General features: G+C 37.2%; 1 protein-coding gene and 1 long non-coding RNA gene across 4 annotated transcripts; both read left to right on the top strand.

Moving 5' to 3' along the window:
• The first annotated feature begins 741 nt into the window (after positions 1 to 741).
• Positions 742 to 16,612, top strand: mospd2 (motile sperm domain containing 2). 3 transcript variants are annotated; one of them, XM_063006226.1, is made up of 15 exons: positions 755 to 1,032; positions 1,127 to 1,184; positions 2,964 to 3,119; positions 3,302 to 3,388; positions 4,350 to 4,504; positions 6,363 to 6,423; positions 6,618 to 6,656; positions 7,158 to 7,282; positions 7,600 to 7,773; positions 13,616 to 13,716; positions 14,175 to 14,268; positions 14,737 to 14,833; positions 15,024 to 15,147; positions 15,839 to 15,941; positions 16,187 to 16,612. In XM_063006226.1, exons 1-15 carry the CDS (start codon positions 1,000 to 1,002, stop codon positions 16,322 to 16,324), a joined length of 1,545 nt encoding a protein of 514 aa, XP_062862296.1. In that variant the 5' UTR covers positions 755 to 999; the 3' UTR covers positions 16,325 to 16,612. The 3 variants fall into 3 exon arrangements, 2 of the variants coding, with proteins under 2 accessions (XP_062862297.1, XP_062862296.1); XM_063006227.1 differs by lacking the exon at positions 16,187 to 16,612 and having other exon boundaries at positions 743 to 1,032; positions 15,024 to 15,167; positions 15,839 to 15,926; XR_010014173.1 differs by lacking the exons at positions 14,737 to 14,833; positions 15,024 to 15,147 and having other exon boundaries at positions 742 to 1,032; positions 16,187 to 16,277.
• A 1,487-nt stretch (positions 16,613 to 18,099) lies between these two features.
• Positions 18,100 to 20,050, top strand: LOC134324633 (uncharacterized). Its single transcript, XR_010014206.1, has 3 exons — positions 18,100 to 18,161; positions 18,511 to 18,663; positions 19,020 to 20,050. It is a non-coding gene; the product is annotated as an uncharacterized LOC134324633 (long non-coding RNA).
• The last annotated feature ends 1,888 nt before the right edge of the window (positions 20,051 to 21,938 follow it).

Below are 21,938 nucleotides of genomic sequence, written 5' to 3' on the forward strand. Positions count from 1 at the left end.
CTGTTCCTGTCATGATTGTAACCAAAAGTGTAAAACATGACGTTAAAATCCTAATAAACAAACAAACAAACAAACAACAAACTTGTGTCCAGATTCAACTTTGTAGAAGACAAGTTAGTCTTTTGGGAAAGGACTCCTGTTCCCCATGTTCAGTAAAATAAATGATTCTTACTGTCTCATCATCATTGATGTTGGCGGTGCCACAATATTCTTTGTCTGAAAATAAGGAGGAATCTTACAGTGTGTTTATAAGGGGCCAGCTAATTAACATGTAACATACGGAAGGTGGATTGACATGTCATGCTGTAACAATCAGGTATGTCCCTGAAAAAGACAGCATCTTAATGGAAAGATTAATGGAGCCTTTACAGATGTAAAAGTTACCCATGCTTTAGGCACAAACACAGCCATATAGACGCCTTCCACTTGAAGTAAAGTTAATTTGGTATGCATACTTTAGTGTATAAGGCAGTGGCGGTTCTAGGGCCCCCCTAGGAATACAGTATATGTAACTCAAATTGAATATGTAAAAGAAAAGTACTAAATAAATGACATTTAGGCAGAGCAAATGCCTTAAATGGTGATTCTTTGTTGATCTGTTTACATCAAACTCAAGAAAATGTTAACTGAAAACATTTGGGCAGAAAGTAATTGGCCCCTCTAACATATCCTCTGGCCCCTGCCTGGCCCCCCAACTCACATGGTCTAGAACCACCACTGGTATAAGGTACTGAATTTGATAGAGTACAGTAGTGTATTGAAGTTGACGGACCCTGAAGGTCATAATAGTGTGTAAGGTAGTGAAGATAAATGTTAATGCACCCCGAGTTTTATAAATGAACGTGTAAGTGAGTATAATCAAGTTAAATTTGGGTGGCACCCTGAGGGCTATAGTGTAGTGTGTTAGGGAGTGTAGTGTATTTGATTTGCGACGCACACTTTTGTTTGTTTGGCTTGGATTTGGCAACCATCATGTGACTTGACTCAGTGGACAGAAAGATGGCGGATCCTGCACAGGCTGAAACAGAGCAGGTATGAAAGCATAGTCAACAAATTCTACACGTCAGTCTTTAATGTAAACAATAATTATATTGTTATTTATTATTAATGTTTATATTATTAACAGGATATTGAGATTAAGATTCAGGAAACGAGGGAAAGGTTTAAGAACGAGTATTTGCAAGGTGAGTGAGATCATTATCATGAATCACTTTATATAAAGACATTTATCTTATTAAATCTGTACTAATATAATAACATGTTTATTATAGCTATTTACAATACTTATTCTTTATTGATATGATCATAATATACTGTTCTGTACTGTGATACAGTTTTGTGCCAAAGTTTGTGCTCCCCTGATTAAACTTCATATTCTGTTTAGGAGTTTAGTCTTTTCACTTATTACATTTAGAAAATCATCAAAACATGGAACTGAACCAGGGATGCTGTGTCATGTCTATAAAACTGTAATAAGCAGAGTATTATCAAATCTGTAGTACAGGTTTATAACAAGGTTCAGGGTTACAACAGGCTGATGTGAACGTGTTTATGTGGTTCAGTCCTAAATCACACCTGAAGAGTAGTGCACTACTGCATGAGCTGTGATTCACTAATCTACACAAGACAGTCAGAGGTACAGAGAAAGAGAGAGAGAGAGAGAGAGAGAGAGAGAGAGAGAGATGGACCTTTAGAACATACAGTGTTTGTAGATAAAGCTCAGTAGTGATTGAAGCTCATTTTTCTTGATTAACAGTTGTACGTGTGTACATGAGAGACACACTTGTCAGATTGCTCTCGATGCAGGTCCCAAGCCTGGGTGGAAATATGGGGGTTGTATCACAGTAAAAACTGTGCCAAGTCTGGTAGGCAGACCAGATCCATTGTGGGACCCCTACATACTGAGAGCAGCTGAGGGGAAAAAAGTCTAATTCTGATTGGTCAGAAATCCTAAACTGTCCTGAGACCCTGTGCCACCAGTTGCTGTTTACTGTTAAACTTTACCCCAGGACATTTAAAAATAGTTCTTAGTCACAGAAGAAATAAAACAAAAACATTCATTATCAAGCTTCTGCTACGACTCTGGTTGGATCTTGACTTTCTCTTATTGGCAGAATTTAAACCAAATTTGTTGCTGTTCTGGTACAGACATGTTATTTTTAGTGCAGTCCACATATTTTTGATAAGGACTTTAGAAGGGCCAGTCCACCGAACTGTGTCCAGGATTTAAGAATTCTTTAGTCATCTTCCTTCATTATTCAGACCACTTTCTGTAATGCACCAGTTCCAGTAGCAGCACCAGGGTATAATACTACCACTACCATGCTTTACAGTAGGTACAGTGTTGTTGGGTTGCGTTCATACTGGCCAAATAATTTGGCAAGAGCACAAGAAGGTCTTTTTTTTTACTGTTTATCTCTGCTGATTTAGGAGCAGGAGATGCTGTTTTGCACAGCAGCCTCTGAACACACAGTGTTTTAAAGCTTGCTTGTCTATGTACAGTAACAGCTTTTTATTGATGAAAGATTTCTCTTTTGGTGGTTCTTGGAATAAAATGTGATAGTATAGGCTTTCTTTCTGACATTGGCAATAAGACTGTTTAGTATACTTTGTATTTACAAACAGATGTTTGTTGAGATGTTTATGATATTTTAATTTGTGCAATAATTAATCATTTTGTTTTATTAAATATCACTCTGATATATCGGTTCATCACTCAGTCAATGTGTAGGAGACCTTTTTAATCACCTTATTCAGGAAGTGAGAGCTGTGGACCTTATCAATGCTAATAGTGCTGTACTGTGCAGCAGCTCAGATTTAGCAATGTGTTAAAGTTTGATTAGTTTGTCTGTAATTTTGATTTTAGTTTTGTAGGTGGATGCTATTTAGCTAACTATTAGCTAAGCTGTACAGATAAATAATAAGTTTATTATGTCACAGTAATAATAATATATCTTTTTTAGATTCTGGTGATAAATACGACAGTCGGGATGTGGACAGATTATTAAAGGAGGATGCACTGGTGGACAGCTACCTGTTATGGAGGCACTGGGTGGTGGAGGATACGCTTAAAATGATCGATGATAGCTTCCAGTGGAGGAAAGAGTACACTGTGAACGGTACAAAAAAACCTTTTTATTACTGTTAACATCATTAATTGTGTGAGTATTCCTGATTTACATGTAATGTTTACATTCCTAATGATAATCATGTTGGACACACGCCCCCAGGAGCCCTTCATCACATGACAAAAACCAAACTGTGAATAATATTATAATAATTATTATTGTTATTGTTACAGATCTGACTGAGAGCAGTATTCCACGCTGGATGTTTGAAACCGGAGCAGTTTTTCTTCATGGCTATGATAAAGAAGGAAACAAACTCTGTATGTTTAGAATGCCTTTATTTGTCATATATACATATACAGGGGTACAGTACAATTAATTTTTTTTCTTTCTGCATAGCCCAGCTTGTCTGGAAGTTGGATCTGAGGGGGTTAAGGGCCTTGCTCAAGGGCCTAACAGTGGCTGCATGGCAGAGCTGGGATTCGAACTCTCAGCCTTTTAGTCGATAGCCCAAAGCTCTACCCACTAGGCTACCACTGTCCTAAACGATTCTTTAACACTTCATTCAAGCTTGTAGAGCTATTACAGCTTATAATCACTTTCTGTAGCACCAATGTGTTTTTTCATACTTCTTTGAGGAATTTGTACCCACACTTTTATGCAGAACATTCTTGTTCTGAGATCTTTTGAGTCATCTGATATGAACAGCATGTTTAAGAGCTAGTTACAGATTTCTGTCAAGTGCATAACGTTCCAAAAGCTTCAAGCTGGGAATTCTGAGATGATAATGAGTGGATGAATGAGTGGTGTTATGGGTTATTCTACTGTTGTAGAGGCAGTAGCCTCTTGTCAGCTTCAGTTTCCTTTAGAATTTGCTAAAACCGAGTGATAGAGACCATTACAAGCTGGTAGCATTTTGTTCAAATATTAAACATGCTACAGAGTTTAGTATCTTCACGGCTTTATTAAATAATGAAGAGCGTATCATGGTTGTAGGGTAGAACAGAAACATGAACAGAAATATTAACAATAAATACTAATCCTTATATTGGATCATGGATTATGTTTAATACATAATGTTTTACACACAGATCCACATGTACAGAACGCTGCTCTACAGAAAGGGGATGCAACTGATTTTCCAGTCTGCAGCTTTATGAATAATAATGAGCAATATTAATGATGCTGGTGTTTGAAACATGGCACAGAGACATTACTGTGGATATAAAGATGAGTGTTTGTAATAATCCATCATTGTGTTTGATCTTTTCCACTCCTCAGTGTGGTTCAAAGTCAAGCTTCATGTGAAAGATGCTAAGACCATTGTGGATAAGAAGCGCTATGTAGCGTTATGGTTGGAGCGCTATGCCAAAAGGGAACCTGGGATGCCCCTGACGGTCGTATTCGACATGACTGAATCTGGCCTCTCCAACATTGTAAGTAACAATCAGTCGGTTTTATTTCTTTATTCCATGATGGTGGTGATTTTTCAGGGAAGGAATTAGCTCTGTTAGGATTCAGGCTAATCTGCTCAGATTAATCTGATTCGCTCTGATAATCCTCACACAGCGCTCAGAGATGAGCTAAAACAGACACATACACAATTCCTCCTGTTTTTAAGATTGTTTTTCATCACTGCCATAAATGAATCAGACATGGTTAGCTCCAGAATTGTTGTTTTTATAAATCTCCTGGTACTTGATGGAGTCCTTGATGCCACACTTGTGGTACCTTCTTCCCTTAGTTGTTCGGTTTTGTTCCTCCTTCACGGGATCTGATCATTTAACTTCCTCCACCGCTGCAGATCCCACAAGCAATCATGTGTCCCCACCGACACACATGTTGTCGCTCACTGCTGCTTCTCACCCCATATCTAGCAGGTGAAGGAAGTTACAGCTGGGGATTGAGAGGAAATATGAATAATACACAGTAATCGAACGTTCTGTTCTCTGATTTAATTTTTGTTTTGTCTCTTTTTTACCTGGATGATTTTATTGAGGGAATTGTATGATATTTATTACAATTACAATATGTAGATAATTACAATAATGAGATAGATCTCATGTCCGTTGCTAATGGTTGTTAATGACTTTATTTTCTATTGATTTTGCATTAAGGATGATGTTTACAGGTAAAACAACTTACAAATCAGAGTGAAGTTTTGATGTGAGTTTGTGTGAAGTGCTTTATTACAACCTGTTTTATTTATTGATCAGTTTTTCTTATTTGATATGTGAAGCTGCTGTGTGTTCTACAGAGGACAGTTGAGATTAGAGCTAACATCATTCTGGTTCAGCATCTGTAAAAATGTGTGCAGAAAGCGTCTAAGTGTAGTTTGGGAGAACTTTTAGAGCATGTTGGTAATAAATGATTTATATTCATGTTGTAAATACTGTTTTAATTATCAGTTAATAACATGTGGCTGGTTGTTATAAACTCAGTGATGTGTTTAAAATTGCATCCCTAATTAAATCCATGTTCTTGAGTGTAAACTGTAATATTGGGCTTTAACTCACTGTCATTATTATTATTATTATTATTGTTTAGGAAATGAAAATTGTAGTTCTGACTTCCAAACTGGTCTCAATGTAATTGTTAAAGTCAGAAGTTTTTCCATGTTCTGTTCCCCAGTACCAACTTTCATTTTTTATTTTGAGCTGAATGGTTCTCTTTTAAAACATGTGTGTGTGTGAATGTGTGAATAGAAATCAGGACAGAGGTTACTGTTTCATAATAGAATAGTAATCAGGCCATTTAAAAAGTGACTAAACGATGATGAAAGGTAAAGGATAAGGGTGGGTGGGTACATATCAGTGTTACTGTAATATATCTGTAGTTTTAAACCTTTGAACTTGATTGGATTTTCAAGGATCTGATAAAGAGAAGTTTTATAATTATTCGTAACTCAACTGAAAATCATTCACACTTAGTTTAGTTAAAGTTTATTAATGACTCTTCCAATTAAAGTTTATCTAGTTGCAGCACAACTAATTTAAATTATCATCAATTAAAGTGAATCAATTAAAATCCCAACCTGGGGGTTGAGGGGGGGGGGGGGGGGGGGGGTGTTGTCAGGGGGGTTAAAGGCTGGACTTTGGAGACAGGAAACATTGAAATATTATGTAGAATAGAGTTTGCATGTTTTGCTGCATGGTGTGAAATCTGTTTTTCTGTCACTATACAGTGTATCAGAAAATTATTACAAATCCACATGAAACCATAGAAATCAACATAAATAATCAACAAATAATCAATAAAAATCTTTAACTTTTCCAAATAATGTGTGAATTTTAGGATATGGACTTTGTGAGGTACATCATCACCTGCTTCAAAGTGTACTATCCTAAATTCCTTTGTGAGTACAGACTTTTATATTTTAAAATACTGTATTTTATATTTCATATCATATTTTTAATGACGTCAAATAATTGTAGAAAAAATGAATTCAGAATGATGTGACTGTATATGTACAGAACAGTTATTGGAATATTGTACTCAGCTTTTGTTTGCATTTCTACACCAACTCGAATGTGTTTTTTCCCTGTTCAGCTAAAATGATTTTGTACGAGATGCCGTGGATCATGAACGGTAAGATTTATTAACATTTTATTTTAACTCCACAAAAAACAACCAAACTACCCTAAATAAATAAACGATCTATCTAAACTAAAATGAGAGTGAAAAGTTTATAGAATATTTAAGTTACAGCATTCCACAATAAGCGGGGAAACTGGTAACAGGTGAGGGAATCATGATTGGGTATAAAAAGTGGATCCACCAAAAGCTCAGTCTGTCTACCGTACATAATAGTGTGAAAAGATGCAGGGAATCAGAAGAAATTTGTCTGTGAAACAAAATACAATAAAGTTGATCAGTGAAAACACTGGAAATCTTTTCTTTCTACATTCATCACCTAAATAAATATTCAAAAGAAAAAACAAATCATCTGTAAATTGTAAGTTTGTAGTTGATGAACTATAATAAGCTACAGTAGGTTCTAGTTTAGTCCATAAAAAATAGTGCTGAAGTTATTTTGGGATTTTATTGGGTTATATGTTCTTTAATAATTGAATTCATTTTGTTTTGCAGCTGCATGGAAAATTATAAAGTCATGGCTGGGACCAGAGGCGATCAGCAAATTGAAATTCTCCTCTAAAAGTGAAATTCAGACCTACATCAACCCTGAACATCTTCCTCCACACATGGGAGGAACGGTAAACACCTCTTAAATCAAATAAATCAATGCTTCATGTCTTCACACATTCATCAGATGTTACACACGTTGTTATTTTGTTAAAAGCTGCATTTAGCAGACTCTCTTATCCAGAGCGACGTACAGAAGTGCAATTTTGTGTAGATGCAATACTTGACAATTGTTTCAATACTTGACAATTTGATGCGAATCTCAGTTGTGGTGAATAAAATCATCCTGAACCTTGTGCGGTAATTGTGGTTCTGACGTTTCTTCAGGGTAATGAACAGTTGATGAAACCAGTAAAGCTTTAGTTGCAGTAATGTGTTTTCATTTCAGGACCAGTTTAAGTACAGCTACCCTCCACTTCCTGATGATGACTTCCAGTCCCCCATTAGCGAGAACGGACCCATCGTTAGTGAGGACGAGAGCGAAACCAAGGACACAGAGTCGGAGTGTAAGGACAGTCTGGAGCTCAGTTTCAACTCGGAATTATCCTTAAAGAACAAAAAGGTACCATTAACATGTTCTATTGATCTTGCTTTACTAGCAATAACATTTGGCGAGAGAACATTAGCTTTGTGCTAACGTTTCACTTTTCTCTTTTCTCCATGAGGACACAAAAAGTTAGAAATCAATTGTATTTAAGCTTTTGAAAATGGTCAGTATTTCCTGACAAAGCCATGTCTATATACACAGGGTCTGTCCGAAAACCTAGTGATCTCTCTACACAGATGCATGTTGTGTCATCCTCCGCTACCATGAAGAAGGCTGTCCGAATTCTTAGATGCCTTAAAATGCTGCCTACTAAGGTGCCTTAACTCTAAGTGATAATCTGACTGAATTATGAGGGAGCGTCCAATGTTTCCTTAGCGCTGAAGGCAATCCCAGCATTCAGTGTGACACAACTTTTCTCACAAATAAAAACAAAACTAAACTAATATGGCTGACAAATACAGAGTTATGTTTAAATGTAAATAAATTCTCATTGATTCTTAATTTGTATAAACATGTACAAGAGTCATTTATTTGCAAATTCCGGCTTGTTTGCTGTACACGGAGGGAGATGTTAACTGGCATGCTGGTAGCACCTCAGCTCATTGCTTTGAATGGTCTGAGGCTAACTGTGTTAGCTTAGTAAGCTACAGCTGTGGTAATGTAATCACTGTCTAAGTAGTGTGTCTGAATAATCTGCCTTAAAGGTTCAATGTCTAAAATCATCTCTGCTTAGGCAGCTGCACAGGTAGGCAGTAGACAGCAAGGCAGCTCATAAGGTTTTCGAACAGACCCATTGCCTCTGTTTTACCAGCACTCTGGACTTATCTCTTAAGAATCAATGTGCATGTCAGTGTAACCAAACAGCCAGCATGTCTAGTTTGTGAAAGGCTAACAGCATGGATCTCTGTCTGTCTGTGAGACTCTGACCACTGGCAGGTGAAAGGAAGCTGTTGGCACGTGCATGTGATAGTCTCAGCTCTCTTTGGTTCAAGCGACATGAGAATTATAATAAAAGAACTAGCAACGACCCCACAGATAAAAAAAAAAAAAAGCTTCCACAAAGCTCTTCATCACGTTTACCTCATGATTAGCAAACTTCATCTCATACACACACTGTTATCTTTAAAACCTTCCCTAAAGGAACAGGAAGTGAGCGGCTTCTGCATTCTACACCAGAACGCTCTAACTGGTTCTGCTGGTTTAGCGCTTCTCTATGCCAGTAAATAACTGGAATTGTCTGCATTTTACATTTTTATCAGCATCTTGACTTAATCTGAATCTGAAACTGTTAGCTTATAAGAAAATCCTGCAGAACCAGAACCTTCACAAACTGGGATCAGCTTTAATAAATGTTATCAAATAATCTGCTTTTCCATTTGAACTGGTCTTTATACAAACCATTAGGACACAGTCATTAGTGTAGTGGTTTCTCATATTTAGGAAGCAGATGTAGATACATACACACACTCTACACATACACACTCACTCTACACACACACTATGTAGTACAGATGTAGTAAGCAGCTTGGGATGCAGCTTTATATCACTAACTCTGCAAGCAACTCACACATTGTTCACCAGTGAGATTTTAGGATTGGTACTGGAGGGTAGAGTAGGGTAAGGGATGAGGGTAGATATAGAGACTGAATTTACATGCACATAACTGGCTTATTTGCTTTTTATAAATAGTATATAGTAATAGTAAGAATAATAAATAATTGTGTGGAAAACTCAAACGTTTATCCTCATTGAAAATATTACAGCTTTCTCTCAGCGTTTCACGAATAAATAAATGAATTTAATGTAAACATGGATGCAGTTGTAACTTCATCCAAAGCCAGTTGCACTTGAGACATGATGCAGTCAAACTTCTCACTCAAGGAGCCAAACCGTGGCAGAGTATCAGTAGAACTCTGAACTTTCTGATCAATAGTCCAGGACTGTAACCACTGTTTCAAATAAAACATGAGTGCTCGTGCACTGATGCATGTTGTGCTTAGTTAGCACTTTCATTTCCATTGTAATATTTAGTGGTTTATTCTGATCATAATAGGAAGCAGAAAATAATCTGCTTATTAATTCAGACCAGATTTCAGACTTCATCATCATGTAGGAGAGCAAGTTCCATAATACTAATAATAATAATAATAATAATAATAATAATAATGTAGCCTGGTAAAACTGGTTCAAATTCTACACTCACACATCATCTGACAAGCTTATAGCTTATACTGTATAACCCATCAAAATCCAATCACATCATTGAGCACAATATCAATAAATCGCACATGCTTTATTTATTAAAATATCAGTAAAACATGGTGAAGGTAGCAGTGATATAGAACAGACAGACGGTGAGCAGAAACAGTTCAACATTCACAATGTAGATTTTATACAGAGCTGATATTAAGCATTTCCTGAGAACATTAGCATTCTTCTTCTTATTATTATTGAGACTTAACTCTCAATTGCTTGGATTCTGTTGATGCATGCTCAATAATCCAGGTACACAAATCCACAAAGTTGAATCAGTTAATCTGGACACAAGTTTGTTGTAGATGAACTGATTCAACTTTGTGGAATTGCTTGGATTGTATTTGGTCACCAGCAGCATTAATATTGGTTAACTGGTTCATCATTACCATCAGTAGTAACGATTATTCAGCTGATGTTAAACCCATTTAAACTCATTCCCTCACTATATCTCATGACACTATATCTACTGTCTGTAATTATTCCAGTGAGATTTTAATGTTTATCTGCAGATACTCTAAAGCTGTAAGATCCTGCACCAGTATTTGCTGATGTTCCAAAATGTTTTGACCTACTGCTTGCGGTTACATATTCCTGCTAGAGGCCTTCAAAAATGTCCAAAAACATTCCATAGCTTTAATCATTTCAGTTTTCTAGGAATGACTGCTTTCTAATTCTGTGTGACTGGCAACCCTGAAGCAAACACAGCCCATAAATAGTAGTGACTAAAATCCCAGTTTTCTGGGACCATTCGTTCACTCACTATAACAATATCACAGGTTACTGTCTGTAACTAGATTTTATCTGTGAGTTTATCTGATCTAACCTGAATCTGATTACTGAATTTAGTCATGCAGTTCTTTTAAGAAACCAGTTTAATTGTAGTCACGTGCTGTTTGATTTAGTTCATTTATTACATGGTGTAATTATATTCATTAAGCACATCCAGCATTTCACAATTATTACAGCAACACTGAGACCCGCTGGTGGTGGTTTGGAAATGCTTTCCTCAGTCAGATGTAAGGTCATCTGTTTATGAGCTGAAACTGAGGTAAAACTTTCTGAAGCGCTTCACAGCTGCGATTGCATTTCTTTGTTTGTATTTGGTTGTAGAGGGTGGTTGGATGATGGTGAGAGTAGAATCATGTTGCCATAAAGGAATCTGCTGGTTTTGAAGATGTTTTCAGGTGTTCAGGGAGGCAGGAGACCCCATGTTTATATTGATCAGGTCTTCTGTAAAAATGGTTGCTACATGGCTAACACTAGGTGCTAATTAGCTTGTAGAGGTCATGTGTAGAAATACTAATGTGAATAATGTGATTGCTTTAGAAAGTGTAGTAAATTAAAAAGTGCCCCCTCATAATCATTTGATTTATTAACTGATTCTTAAGTTGCTAGCTAGCATTATAGCATTAGACTGCATTATTGTTTATTTTATTAAGCTAATTTTTTGTGTCTTTGTTTTTTAAGTAAGGACTTGAATCCTTTGGCATCTTCCTCTCACCACCGGCGTCCATCACATTTCACCTGGAGTCCCCCAATCACCACCGTTTCACTTTTTAATTCCACTTTAGTCTGGAGCTGAGTGGAGAAATTTGTGTTCAGATCATTTCATCAATATTTTTAAATCATTTGTACTAATGGATCTGCAGTATTTTTGTGAATCAAACTATTGAAAGGTTCTGATTTGAGTGTAGTTATGTTATTAGCTTTACTTGGATGTGCTAGTATAAAGAACTGTAATGTTTTTGTAAAGCTAACGGTTTGTGGTTTTATAACAATACTAATCTGACAGTGTTCCTTAACATGATTTTATTATCAGTATTGATTTTAGATTCCTGCACTATTGATTAGTCCTGGTTTTTGGCTTATTATCTTGATCATGTTCTCAGTGTTTATATGGGTATCATTCCATTTCAATCTGGTGTTTACGGTGTCATGACAAACCTGAACAATCATTTCCTGTTAGAGATGAGCTCACTGCTTCAGTAAAATCATAGGTTTAGAGGATCGGTGCTCTTTACTAAAGTAAATGAACCATTCCCACTTTCCCTGGGTGGAGTCTTTTTAGGCATCTTTAGAACCTGTTCAGATCCTGGAGCTGCTTGAGGAAGTTCTTTGGATACTGAAGAACTAAAGATTTATCAGAATGACGTGTTAAAAGAATCCGTTTATTTTTACTTTTATGTTTTATAGATGTTTAATTTCTGGGTCCTTTCATTTCATGTAATTTTATTTCTTCTCCAGCTTTGTGTAATGAAACATGAGCGAGAGGGTTTGATTATTAACACTGTAGATATCTAGTCATAAATTATTTCATAACAGCACTAATTTATAATAATTATAATAATAATAATCTGATATGTTTTTGTAATTCAGTGATTTAACTGGAATCATAAATGATTCAATAATAATAAAGTCATGACGATTCAGACTTAAGTGACTTCTGTTTTTTTAATGTAATATTTAATGTTATTAATTCTTATCAGACTAAAATGTCATGCACAAAGAATCAGAATAAAGAGAAACGTCCTCCTGCACTAAAACGTTTTATTCTTTGTTGAGTTTTATTTTTGCTGGCTGCAGTTTTTCTGATTGAATAAAAGTTGTGCATGAAACAAATCTTTAACTTTAATTATCAATAAATAATTTCTTTAATTACATGTAAACGATCCCCACTAACTATTTTTCACTAATAACCTTTGACCTTTCTCTTATGACCTACTTCCTCTTCACGTGACACCCAGGAGTCCCACAAGTGTGGCTTCTGTTCCACTTCTGTAATGGTGGAATTACCTCAGCATTTTAGCTGTGGATCTTATGATCAGTCTGTGAGCCACAAGTTCTTTTTTTATGAGTCACATGACAAAAAACTTTCATACGTTTTGGGACAGAGAAATCTGGGATTTTAGTCACTAACATTTATGGGTTGTGTTTGCTTCAGGGTTGCCAGATATCCAGTCACACAGAATTAGAAAGCAGTCATTCCTAGAGAACTGAAAAGATTAAAGCTATGGAATGTTTATGGACATTTATGAATGTGTCTAGCAGGAATATGTAACTGCAGGCAGTAGGTAAAAAAAACATTTTGGAACATCAGCAAATACTGGTGCAGGATCTTACACCATTGACACTTAAAGCTGCAGTGTGTCACTTCCTTTTATTGTCAAAAGAAAAGCTGCTGTGATTCATCAGACAGTCTAAGATACTGTTTAGTCTGAACTGGTTTATTATTGAAGCCCCAGATGAAGCACTACTACAGAATTATCAGATTTGTCACACCACATTAATAATAATGTTCAAACCCATATCTGGCAGAAACATATTTCTTCCAGAGAGGTCTTCAAACCTCCAAAAGTTTCATACTTTAACCATGACAATTCGGATTGTAGATTGTAGCATCTGGTAATCACCTCTTAGCATGTTTTTAAATGTGATGTATTTAATATTTAATATTTATTTATAAAATTAATAATATTATTCTGTTAAATGTTGATAAAGCTATAAGTCCTACATGGTTCTGATCCATCAGCTAGAGTTAAACGAGTTCTCAGATTCTTCATGATGTTCTGTTTAACGTTTTTGCTCTGGTTTGTGTGTTTAGGTGAACTTTACAGAGGAATCAGACAGAATCGATGGTTCAAGTCGGCTTCGAAGAGTCAAAAAACCTTTGGCCACGTTTAAAGGAACATTGCTGCACATCAGGTATTCATGTCTTCATCTCCTAACAAGAATATGATGAGCTAACAGTGGTTGGATTTACAGTTTTTAAACATATCCAACTTTTTATTGGTGCTCACCAAACTGCAGCCCATAGCATTTCAACCTTAATACCTTAAAACCCAGTCCTGTTAGCTTAAGATCTACCAGGTCCTTCCGATACTTTTTGTAGATTTCTATCCATTCTTCCATCATTCTGTTTAAATTACATCCAGGTCTGAATGGGATAAAGGTCTGATTATTTTATCCAGACTGGTAAAAATTTAGATGATATCACTCAGCTCTATTTTTTTTTCAAACTATACAAACGCCAACCTAAAAAAATGAAAACCTTTTAACCTTTAGGCTTTGAGGAACCAGAAGCTCATACAGAAGCTTACATTTCATATTTATGTTTTAGTCGTACCTGTCACTTTTGCTCTGCTTGTTTCTGTGTTTTTCAGTCCAGCTGAAGAACTGAGTTTTGGTTCCAGAGAAACAGAGAATAAATGTCTGATCATCCTGAACAACGTCACCAAGAATCAGGTGGCATTTAAGGTAAGGTTAGTGGGTGGGATTCTGGGTGCAGACACACCATCACATTAACACTGGGATTAATTAGTGATGTTTGAATGATAGGAATGAAAGAAATGTTGGTCCAGCAGAATCAAACCTACCAGAACCTGTAACAGGTGATGAAACCTTCACCAAACTCCCCTCCCCCCTTTACCACTGGCATTCTGCATCTTCTATGGATCCACAACATTTTGGAATGTGCCCATTTTGTGCACATTCAGTCAAAAGAGCATTTGTGGGGTTAGGCACTGATGCTAAACATGAAGCCCTGGCTTGCAGTTGATGTTTCAATTCATCTCAAAGGTGTTTAATAGGGTTAGAATTCAGAACTCTGTGCAGGTCATGCAACAGGTGTGGCTGAAACCCCTAAACTTAATAATTATGAGGAGTGTTCACAGATTTTTGGCCATACCATTTGTTTAAATATGAATATACAGATGTTGTGTGCAGGTACGAACTACAGCACCAGAAAAATATAGAGTGAAACCGAGCAGCAGCAGCTGTGAACCTGGAGCCAATGTGGATATTATAGTTACACTACATGGTGGTATGAAACACACACACACACACACACACACTCACACACACACACTGATCCTTATCTAAGCCCTAATGTTAATGAACACATTCTGCCAAAACTATTCACACCCTTACACTGTATTGTTCATCTCTTTATTCAACACAGTGATCAATCGTCGTGTTTGCGTGCTTTCAAGTGTGTGTGTATGCACTTGTAGGTTACCAGGCATCTCCTCAGGACAGGTTCCTGATCATGGCTGCAGAAATGGAGTCCGTTGTTGGGTCTTCTGATCTGGCTCAGTTCTGGAAGGAAGTACCAAAAGCAAAAGTCATGGAACATAGGTGATTCATCTATACCAGGGGTGGGCAACACAATTTTTAAGAAGGACTAATTCATCCTATTTCAATCAAATTAAAACCACCTTGGGACATATTATGTGTAATTGTCCATGTTTAATGATGTCTTGAGCTGTCAGATGATTTAATCCAGCGTGAAAAAGCAGACTTACTTTGCTCTGCTTTAATCTTACAGATACGGTTCATAAAGTGAGGACCTGAATGACATGGTTTGGTTTGATGAGTTTGATGTGTAGGGCTCCAGTGGCCTGCACCGAGCTCTGACCTGAGCCCTATTAAACATCTTTGAGATGAACTGGCCAGGCCTTTTTGTTCAATGCCTGATCTCACAAATGCTCTTTTGACTGAATGGGCACAAAACAGTCCACACACTGTCCTGTGGAAAGCCTTTCCAGAGGCATGGAGGCTGTTATAGGCAACTCTATATTAATGCCCATGATTTTGGAATGAAAATCCAACAAACTCATTGTCAGGTGTTCACATACTTATTTGCCATGTAGTGTATAACTCTAATCAATATTTTTTTTCCAGTGTATAGAGTTTAACAGTGCTGCTATAGAGCTGGTTGCTGAGGATCCATGTCCTTTACGTAGAAGCAATATTTACTGATCATGTTGATGCCTGGTCACCATTAGCTGCTTGTGAACGTGAATTTATGAAAACGTATCTTCTGCAGGTTGAGGTGTCACATTCTGGAGGCTCCTAAATCTATTCTGAGAAATTCTACTGAAAATGTGAGCATCACACCAACCAACAACCCTCAGGATCTACAAACGGTGGTGAGTAATGTCCAGAACAAACATCAAATCAGCAACCTGTTCACCAAAACCTTCAAACTTATTTAGTAAAATCTACACCAGCACCAGAGCCTCAACTGTTCAGTTTACACTAAGACAATATAGATGATTTCCAGGTTTTCTATGCTGCATAAAAATAGCACAGCTAGCTAGTAAAATTCCACAATGTTCATAATAAACATACAGTACACTTAAACTCAGCGAGTGTTCCTTTGTGTTTCTTGTAGCTAACACGGTTGACCATGACTAATTATGAGCTGGAGAAGAAGTTGGACATGTGCTTGTGGATGCAGAAGGTTCTTCTCTTCATGCTTTCAGTTCTCACTGCCTTCACCTTCTCAATGTTCTACCTCCTGTGGACCTAATTGACCGGTACACTGTAATCCTGCCAATCCGCTCTCACCATGTCTGTGACATCATCCCAGCACTATGCATGCTGGGTGGGTAACAGCAGGTTTTTTTGCCTAAAGAGAGTAGATAACTTACTGTATGAACAAAAGACTTTCGGGATGAATAAATAATACTGATGTATTTTTTATAATTAATATACAGTGTAATTTATAAACTAGCAGCTTGTACAGAAATTTACATGCAATTTTTACTGAAAACAATTTATATCAAATATTCATAATAATTATTAATAAATTTTTCTTACTGATATTATATAACCTTCTGATGTGTGATTATTATGATCTGATTAATACCTGTAACATCAGTAGAAATCTGTGAGGTTGAATGTGTTTTGTGTATTACAGGTCTAATCTAGGGGTGCCAATACTTTAGGATTGATGGCTTTGAGCTGCAGTGTTAGAGGTGATACCTAATCTGCTGAGCAGGTTCTCAGATGAACATTCTGTGTAGCATTAATTTATTTGAAGTAGATTCACAGTAATTACTGATTTCAGATGTAATTTTTTGAACTTTGACCTGTAAATTAATCAGACCAACAGCACAATTGCTCCACTGTGTTGACCTCTGATAGGGTGGATCTTCACATCAATACACGGTTGATCCCAAGTGGTGGAAGCACTACTTATGGTGTGATGGAGTAGAGGTGCTTCGCTGCATTAGGACCTGGACCACTTGTTATTGAAGAAATTGTCGTTTCTTTATCAAAATATTCCTGAGGAGAAGGTAAGATCATCTGTCTGTAAGCTAAAGCTGCAGTGTAACTGGGTGATACAGCAGGACAGACAGAGATCCAGAGATGCATCTGGAGTTTTTTCAGCATCCAGTCAAAGCTCTGACCTGAACCCAGCAGATCACGTGTTATAAGCAGTGGATCACAGGATAAATGAACAAAAAAAGACTACAAACATAAACTAATGTCAAGCAATGCTTAGCGGTAGGTATGTTACTGTTACTAATGACGTATGAAAATACAATACACTAATTTACTCATGTAGCTGGCAATAAATTAATAATCGTCAGAAACACTGTACTCAAGAAATATGAACATAAACATGTTAATATCTCTGTAAACTAACAATTGTAAGTCCATGAGAAAATGAGTTCCTGCACTATTAGCTCACATTTAGTGCAGTTATTCAGAAATCACCACTAGGTGGAACTAGGAGCACACAAAAGCAACCACTACACTGAGCCCAGTACACTCCTCGCCTGACATATTAAGTAATATTCTACATTACATATCGACCCCCGTTCCTCAGAGTCTGTACAGAAGAATAGCTGAGGTTATCATGTCCTCGATTCAGCTCTTCCACTATGGACCCCCATGCTGAAGAGGTTTTGGAGTTAAAGGAGAGCCTGTTGGGGTTTCTTGTCCTCCTGTGAGAGAAGCTAGACTCCCTCAGAAATAAGTCTGGACAATATCTTGACCGTCTGATTTTTTTGTCACTTTGATTTCCATTTTTATTACCAGTCCAAATTTGCTGGGAATGACCTTTACAATTGTTCCTTTGGCCACTGATTTCTTTTCCCTGACTGTCCTTTAGAACTATGTCTCCTTCTTTGAGATTGGGTTTCTGTTATTGCTACTTCTGCCCAGGTCTTTGGGCAGACTAAAAAAGCTTGGACTCTTTTCCACTGTTTCTTGAGCAAATCTCCTTTTGGAAAACTCAATGGCTGGAGAAAGAGATGCGACCGTTTCTGTGTCAGCAGTATGGAAATGGTTAGAATGAGGGGAATCTCTGGGTCAGGGATCTCTGGTGAACGTGCATTCACCCATTGATCAAAACACAGGTTAGTATTCTAACTATAAAGTAAGATATTAGAACCACTAGGGGGAGTAAGAGGATTAAAACTGGTCATATACTGGAGTCAAATGCAAGACAACGTAATGCAAACCTAAGTTGTAAAGGTTCCAAGTGATATTATCTCCATCCGCAGATAATGGGTGTGGTTCATATGCAGATCGCACATAAGGCTGATCCGCATATGAACTCGGCTCGTGCATGTGGAAAGATGCAGTCTGCTACTGCACACGTCCCCTCCGACACATGTGCAGTAGCAGACTGCATCTTTCTACATGCACGAGCCTTATGTGCGGAGAGCCACACCCTGATCAGCATTATTCCTCTACTTTGTGCAGACGCCATCAATCAGCCAGCAGAGGTCGTAATTGCATCAGTTATAAGGAGTCTCTCTCCAGCTCCCTCCATGGATGAACAGCAGCTAAACGTTGTTCATATAGCCGCCCAGTCCAGCCGGATGGCAGAGTGATTCTTACATTCTAATTGATTTGGTAAGGCCAAATCTTGTACTCGGCCAGCTTGTGCCTTATCTAGATGTCTGTTTAATTTTTACTAAAGCAGATGCATTACAGTTTTTTATAACACACATGGAGTAAGAAAATACTCCCATCAGTTTGTGTACTTATAGGAGGTGATTTAGTTCCTCCTAATATAATTTAGAAAGTTCAATTTAATTTACAAAGTTAGCAAAAGCAAAAATAATTCTTAATTTGCAGCTTCGCTATAGTTTTATGCTAAATAACATCAACAGTGCTAGCATTTTATTTTATTTTTGCATTTGCATTTGGTTGTTCCTGGACTTCCTGGTGTAGCTCATTATGTTTGCTCTGTCTTTACCTGATTGAAGTGGGTTCTCTTCTGGTTGGTTCTCTGATGTCTGGGCTGAAAGCGACTCAGTGATCTCAGTTTCAGCAGACAGAGCCGCTACCATTTCGTCTCACTCGAGTGACTGATCTATAACGAGTAAATCTAAGTTACCTTGCTGCTTGTGGTTCTTTGAAAGCCATGTTTGATAAATTGTGATGCTGAGATGGTGAAAGCATGCGACGGCGTGTGCATTCAAACACTTTGTGATAAGCTAATTTAGTGCCGGAAGTTGGAGTGGGTGGAACCATGGACAGAATCAGCTTCATTAGGAGAAAATTCGAAGATTTGCTGGTGAGGGTTAAAGCACTTCAAAGACCACCGCTGAGCTGAACTCTGTAGTGCTGCTTTGTTTCTTCTCTGGAGAAGACATGTTTCTGTGTGATAAACAGTGCTGTTTGTTTTTAAAACACTGTAAAACTGTAAAAAAAAATATGAATGTTTACATTTTTGAATTTTTGATAATAATGGCTGATATCTGCATACCTCAGTATTCAGATACTTACTAAACACATGGCATACACTGAAAATGTATGAAATATGGCTGAAAACGAGTAAACGTTTATCCTAATTGTTGAGTTCTGGCAGTCTGACTGAGAAGTCTATATTTGGTGAATGCCAGGAGAACGTTACCTGCCTGATTGCATTGTGATGACTGTTTGGTGAAGCAGGGATAATGATGTGGTGTTGTTTTTCACAAGTTGGGAAAGCTAATGTGACATGACACAAGTGCGTAGACTAAATGATCATTCTACTTTTCAGTTATTCATATACAAACACTAGAAAGAAAAATGAAACAACCTGAACTTTAGAATGATTAAGAAAACTTGGAAACATAGAGGCAATGAACTGAACATATGCTACAGTCACAAATAGACAACAAACGAGGTAATGAAACAGAAGTACTTTTACAATCACTAATCAAAGGAACATGAGTAACAGGTATGAACAACAGACAGAAAATCACAAGCACAGTGGCAGTGATAAAGACATGCAAACAAAACCAAAATGCATGATGAGAACGTTGCTATGAGAACTGCAACTCCAAGGGGACAGACTGAATCAGTCACAACCACCATCTAATGGTGCCCTGTGGTATCTTGTACCAAAATGCTCCTGCAGGTCCTTCAAATACTGTATCTTGTGCGGTGGCTTGTCCTACAGTCCATCCTGGTTCCATCTCTTCACCAGGGTGACACAAAACCAAGTGACACAAACATGTCCAGCTTTCCATGATATGGGGGAAAAGATTCATCTGACCGTGACCTTTTACTGCTTTAATGTCCAGTCCTGATGCCTACTGTTTGGGGAAAATTATACCAACATAATGATATTAAATAAAATGACAGAACGTCCAAGGCATGAATATATATACTGTATATTTATACAGTGGTACCTTAAAACTCAATGTCAGTTTGTTCTGGGAGTGGCGTTGAGTTTAAAAGGCGTTGAGTTTCAAGGTATTTTTTCGCATAAGGATGTTTGGGAAACTTGTTAATGCGTTCCATGGTCCCATGGAACTGCATATATTTTAGGCTACTGTAAAACAATGGGGTTGTTTTTGACACTTATACACTGAAAATAACAAATATAATATAAAAAACACTGAAATACAATAAAAAGTTAAAAATCAATAAAAAATACAATAAAACCTGCACTTTACTTTTACTTCTTATTGTTTCCTTATGCTTCTTAATTAGTGAACAGAACTTATGAGCAGTAATAATTAAGAGAGGTTTAGTGTTTGTGTCGTTCTTTTAATACATAAGCTTAATGTGAAGCTTCTTATTGTTTCCTTATGCTTCTTAATTAGTGAACAGAACTTATGAGCAGTAATAATTAAGAAAGGTTTAGTGTTTGTGTCGTTCTTTTAATACATTAAGTATTAAGTATCTTACTTCACATTAAGCTTTTTTTTTTAACAATAAGCGTTTTAGACTCTCTTGTTAAAGCTGATTCTCACAATTTCTCAGCCCTCTGAGCTGTAACACAAGTTTAAAAGTGAAACAGTGAGGAATATCCAGATGAACACAAATACATGTGGAGCTTTCCGAGTAAATTTGACTGTTATTTCACACAAATGCAGATTCGTCTCATATTCGCACTTTGATGATGTTTTACCGCATTGCTCAAGCCGAGTGCTGAACAAAGCAGCAGTCGCACACATGTTTAAGGGAAATGTTGAGTTTAATTGTACAAATTTCTTGACGAAGGGTGTTGAGTTTCAAAGATTTTGAGTTTAGGGGATGTTAAGTTACAAGGTACCAGTGTGTATATAAAACACTCACAACCAGCTAATTACTGTATGATCTACAAGTATTAGATCTTGTCTGCATAATCAGAACCAGACACCCAAGATCCCGCCTTTGATTTCAGGAGTATACTGTGTACACAATTGTAGAAGACTTTGATTTACTGTTGGATCGAGGAAGTATTTTTTTTTTACATAAGAGCCCTTGTATCCAGCATGAGGGTCCTTGTATCCCCCATCTTCATCATGTTTCTACTGGGCTTGTGTAATCAACCACGAAGTATAAATTGCAATTTTCAAAAGAGCTTAAAAGAGCTTCACTTATCTCTATCAGAATAACAGACTGTGCCAGAGCTCAGTGTGTCATTAGATTATGAGAAACGACATTAGCTAGCTCATCAAGGACATGCCTCTGGGTGATTTTTTGCATGAGCCGGGTCTCTGGAGAGGTTTTTTGAACTCTTTACCCTTTGTCTGCAGTAAAGTAAAGTCATTACCAAAAACACATCGTCCAGTGGGACTTACAGTGGGGGTTTTCTATTCACAACAGTGCTGTAACCCCATGTTCAGCTTATAAAGGACTCAATTAGCAAGGCCCTTATATTTCAGTTGCTTGCACTGTACTCACTATCAGTTGTAAGTCACTTTGGA

The sequence above is a fragment of the Trichomycterus rosablanca genome, chromosome 12, assembly GCF_030014385.1.
Source record: "Trichomycterus rosablanca isolate fTriRos1 chromosome 12, fTriRos1.hap1, whole genome shotgun sequence".
NCBI classification, from domain to species: Eukaryota; Metazoa; Chordata; class Actinopteri; order Siluriformes; family Trichomycteridae; genus Trichomycterus; species Trichomycterus rosablanca.

Bases quoted from the DNA above. Each gene is read 5' to 3' on its own strand.
- mospd2 (XM_063006226.1), top strand. From the start codon at position 1,000: ATGGCGGATCCTGCACAGGCTGAAACAGAGCAG. The intron at 6,657-7,157 runs GTAAGATTTATT...TTTGTTTTGCAG, and splicing joins GATGCCGTGGATCATGAACG to CTGCATGGAAAATTATAAAG. The intron at 15,148-15,838 runs GTGATTCATCTA...TATCTTCTGCAG, and splicing joins GCAAAAGTCATGGAACATAG to GTTGAGGTGTCACATTCTGG.